Here is a 4,539-nt window from a genome sequence, read left to right as displayed (position 1 = left end):
TAATTGTAGTACAATTTTTAAATTCACATTATCAACAGTTATTTTTTAGTAAAATAAAACATTGGGCAGAAAAAAGACGAGTAAAAATTAATTCTCATGAAAGTTCACCAATCACCTTCACTCTCGGGCGTGCTTCTTGTTTTACCGTCAGCTCTAAATTTAATGAAACCCTTCCTAGAACAAAACCCTTTATGTTGGAATATGTTTTGAAAAGCGTCAAATATATCATACTAATAAGACAGAAAAGCAATAAAAAGAACAAACTGCAACTGTCACTAACAGGCAGTCGGTTGAAAATATCTCTCGAACACAGGCAACTGCTTTCTCAAACTGATCTGAAAAAGAACTTTAGTGTTTTACCAAAGATTCAAAGCCAAGCCTTTTTATCTAATACTCTCCGTCAGAGGGCGGGTGCTCAACAATGAGTCGTAAACTCTACTCTCGACAAAGATGACAATATTCCCTAAATAAAGAATACCAAAATTCAAACACTCTCTTCTTCTCTGCTCAAATCTCATACTGAGTCTCGCCTCTACTACACTTCCTGACAACCCTTCACGACAGCTGGACCGTAGTAAGGCCTTGTAACCTTTACCATCTTACATCAGACCGATGGTATACGATAGTTTCTCTCCTCAAGACAACACAAAACATTCATCTGTTTTATTGATTATATTTTATTACACTTTTTGTAAATTTCAAATAACTTTTAGAAACAAAAGAATGTTTTCAAAAGATTTACTTGTGAGAAAGTAAAGTAGACAGTAAGTAATACAGATCACAAACTTAATTTTTGGTAGCATTAGTTTACAAATAGAGATCGGGTTAAAACAGTTTAAATAATTTTTCCCACTTTTTGAATGATTTACATCAATTTTTAATCAAATTTTAAGGTATAACCAAAAGGTTCCTTGAATTTAAAGAGATTTTTTTAACTTACTTTTCGAACGTAGATTTTTTAAAATATTATTTATTTATACAGCATTGATTTAACAATAAAATATGGTCAATTATTGGAGACTTACTACTGAGTTCCCAATTGAAATATTTAGTGTCAGAAGATGGCTGTTCTAATTTGTGCACAACTTCATAGTAAATACTTTGAAACCAGATTATACCACATCCAGGATGTTAGATGCTTACTACGTACATGGAATTGGGATCTTTTCTCTATCCTGGATTTATCATATTCTTTTACTATGCCCATACTTTAGTTTTCAAATTCTAAATTCGAAGAACATTTGATGATCTCAGTTAGCTCATTACTAAAGAGATTTTTCGATGTGGTTTCAATTACCGAACAAGTTAATAGTCATGAAGAATAGAATGTGGTAAGAGTTTGAAGTGATGATAGGCAGGGATATCCAAGAGGGTGCCCAGAAGAAGTGGCTAAACTACTTTCCCCAAAGGAGATTCTAAGCATAAGTTGGGATTATGTTTAGACAGCTGTAACATCATCCTTCTTTGGAAATTATCTGCGCCTGATTAAATACGAGTATTGAAATATCTAAGCTCTGGTATTTGTTCATACTTTTTATGGGTTTCTTTCAAATGTAAAATTTTTAATTCCAGAGTTTTACTTTTTTTTCTGCCCAACCATTATGAACCCAGAGAGGAAGCAAGCGAAAACTCCACCTTCTAACACTTAGATTTGATTGCAAATGCAGGCTCGAAACTGTAGCAATCGCTTGCGTACACTAAAGTAAGTAAAGTAAATTACTTGCGTGCACTAAAGAGATGATTTGGAGTTGTGACAAACATGTCGCACTACAGAACACATTACCACAAAGCTTTTTCTCAGTTGATTGTATCCTACGTCGAAAGCAATTTTTTATAAACAGAACCGTATTCCTCTGGACTTTTGTCCGCCTAAAAGGTTTTGTTTACCTTTCAGGACCATCCTAGAAAACCAAGGTTTTCTTCCATTAAATGGTATGTTTTGGGGTCATTTTTAAGTAATCTTCGGGCGATTTTACCCGAGTTCAGAAGGTCCCCACCTTTTTGTCAACCTGGATCTACTTCTTTAATCTACATCCATTTGTCTGGCACAAGTCTGGCAAGTGTTATGGTTCGCCAGAAGTTAATAATGTTCCACGGAAATAATATTAATTCGAGAATATAGTTCAGTAAACGTCTTATAGCAGTAATAGAAAGTTATTCGAGATAGTTTGGAGAAAGTAAATTAGGAAGTCACTACTAAGAAATGTTAAATTTTTTATTATTATTTCCTGTTGATGATCAATTATAGGCATTTATACTTTATCGTTGATAATAAAAAATTATATCAATTACTAAAATGTACAATTATGTTTAATGTATCGTAGTTTTAGAGAAACTTTCACAGTAAGGTCAAGGATGATTCTAATAGTTATATATTATGTATAAATAAACATGTTTGTTGGCAGGAAGGTATCCAGTGAAAGGTGACCTTAGTTTCACTCACTCACATTCAAGAATATGTATTACTAACTGGACTCATACTAATTTCGCTTCACACATTAAAGTTAGTCCATAAAAATTAAAAAAAATGTGTTTCTCGTAAAATATTATTTTAATTAAAATAATAACACGACGCCTTCAAATAACATTTACATGTTTAAAACAAAATCATTCAGTGGAAATTCAAGCAAACGTAAAACTGAAATGTACTTTCCTCAATTTTTTTTTTTATTCGAACTTTCATTTTCAGTTTGAATTTTTCTTTGTAATTTGTCAAATTCGCCATTGGTTGAAATAATGTCCTCAAAACAAGTTTTTTTTTAAATTTTTTATTTTTATTAAAAAAATATATTTACAAATAAAAATATGTACAAGATTTTAACAACAATATCACACAGGAAAATAACAAGGGAACCTGAGAGAAATGGGATTTGGGAAATGGGTAAAAAGGATGCGCTCTTACGCTGAGGACTTGAGGAAAAGGAAGCAAGAATGCAGAAGAAGGGGTTGCAATCAGTCTGTTGTTTGAAGATTTATTTCTTGTCATATCCGTGATGATGATCATCACCACCTCCTCCTCCTCCACCTCCGTAACTTCCAAGTCCACCGCTTCCGAATCCACCTCCATGACCACCTCCAAATCCGCCTCCATGACCACCTCCACCTCCACCTCCGAATCCGCCTCCATGACCACCTCCGAATCCGCCTCCTCCGTGGTGAGCAATACTGATCGAATTAGCTCCACTAAAACCTCCTCCGTATCCTCCATGACCACCTCCGAAACCTCCACCACCTCCAAAGCCTCCATGACCTCCGTGACCTCCTCCAAGTCCGCCGCCACCGAATCCACCACCGTGGCCGCCACCGAAAGAACTGCCACCTCCGTAACTGTAACCTCCAGAACTTCCTCCATGACCACCGCCAAATGAACTACCACCGCCAAACCCATGACCTCCTCCGCTGCTGAAACCATGTCCACCACCGCCACCTCCAAAACCTCCTCCATGGCCACCTCCGAAACCTCCACCTCCTCCATAACTGTATCCTCCTTCATCATCATCATCATGATCATCTCCTCCGCCAACACTTGTAAAATCTCCTCCACCATGGTGATGACCATCTCCGCCTCCTCCAAATCCACCGCCTCCAAATCCTCCACCTCCAAATCCACCTCCTCCTCCTCCTCCGTGATGGTCGTCTCCTCCTCCAAAGCCGCTGCTTCCGAAACTACTACCTCCGAAGTCGCCTCCTCCATGGTGATCATCACCTCCTCCAAATCCACCACCGTGGCCACCGCCTCCAAAACCACCTCCGTGACCGCCGCCTCCAAATCCACCACCGTGGCCTCCTCCGTAACCTCCTCCGAATCCACCTCCATGTCCGCCACCAAATCCACCTCCTCCTCCGAAACCTCCTCCAAAACCACCTCCATGTCCGTGATCATGGGATTCACTGTGGCTATGTTCTTCTACATGATGTATGACTGGCTTTTCATGATGCACTTCTTGAATAATCTTTGGTACATGGACTCTAATGTGGACACTAAACAAACATTTAGTAATGAGCTTCATAATAAATACATTGAGGTAAAAAATTAATTAAAGCAGAAGTGTTAACTTACTGTTCATGTCCAAACGTCGCCTGACAGCCGACTACTAACGTACCAAGCAGTAGCAACCTCACCTGAAACATACATCTCAGTGAAATGCACGGTTTCATGGGACTTAAATTTACCACGAGCACTTAAGAAAAATTCATTGGTATTTCCACTATAATGTAGCTTATGTTAGGAATCCATTTTGACACAAATACCGCAATTAGAAAGGGTTAAAACAAATTAGTAATAATAACAACAGATAAAGAATTTATCGCACTAATTCACAGAATCTCTTCAAAATGAAATAATGTAGTTACGAGATGAATCTATTGGTGTGGTTGTAATTGTAGAAGGAATACTTACGGATTCCGGTACAGCCATGCTGAAACTGATGAAGTCTGATGTTAACAGTTGGACTTATATAGCGACCCTCTCCTGGACGCTAGGACCACTTTCTTCTCCCCGCCGCCGAAGCTGTCTGGATTCTCTCAGTGGATGTTGTT

The 4,539-nt window shown here is 38.0% G+C and overlaps 1 protein-coding gene across 1 annotated transcript; it reads right to left on the bottom strand.

The window, feature by feature from the left end:
- Nucleotides 1-2,837: 2,837 nt before the first annotated feature.
- Nucleotides 2,838-4,062, bottom strand: LOC141448616 (uncharacterized). Its single transcript, XM_074117098.1, has one exon. The coding sequence runs from the start codon at nucleotides 4,008-4,010 to the stop codon at nucleotides 2,973-2,975; it is 1,038 nt and encodes a 345-aa protein (XP_073973199.1). The 5' UTR covers nucleotides 4,011-4,062; the 3' UTR covers nucleotides 2,838-2,972.
- Between the last annotated feature and the right edge of the window lie 477 nt (nucleotides 4,063-4,539).

The sequence above is a fragment of the Rhodnius prolixus genome, unplaced genomic scaffold (assembly GCF_049639745.1).
Source record: "Rhodnius prolixus isolate KJV_2025 unplaced genomic scaffold, Rpr scaffold_2, whole genome shotgun sequence".
NCBI lineage: Eukaryota > Metazoa > Arthropoda > Insecta > Hemiptera > Reduviidae > Rhodnius > Rhodnius prolixus.
This window is presented reverse-complemented; position numbering and strand designations above follow the sequence as displayed.

What these genes read in the sequence shown, in the direction of transcription:
- LOC141448616 (XM_074117098.1), bottom strand. Translation starts at nt 4,010, where the DNA reads ATGAAGCTCATTACTAAATGTTTGTTTAGTGTCCACATTAGAGTCCAT.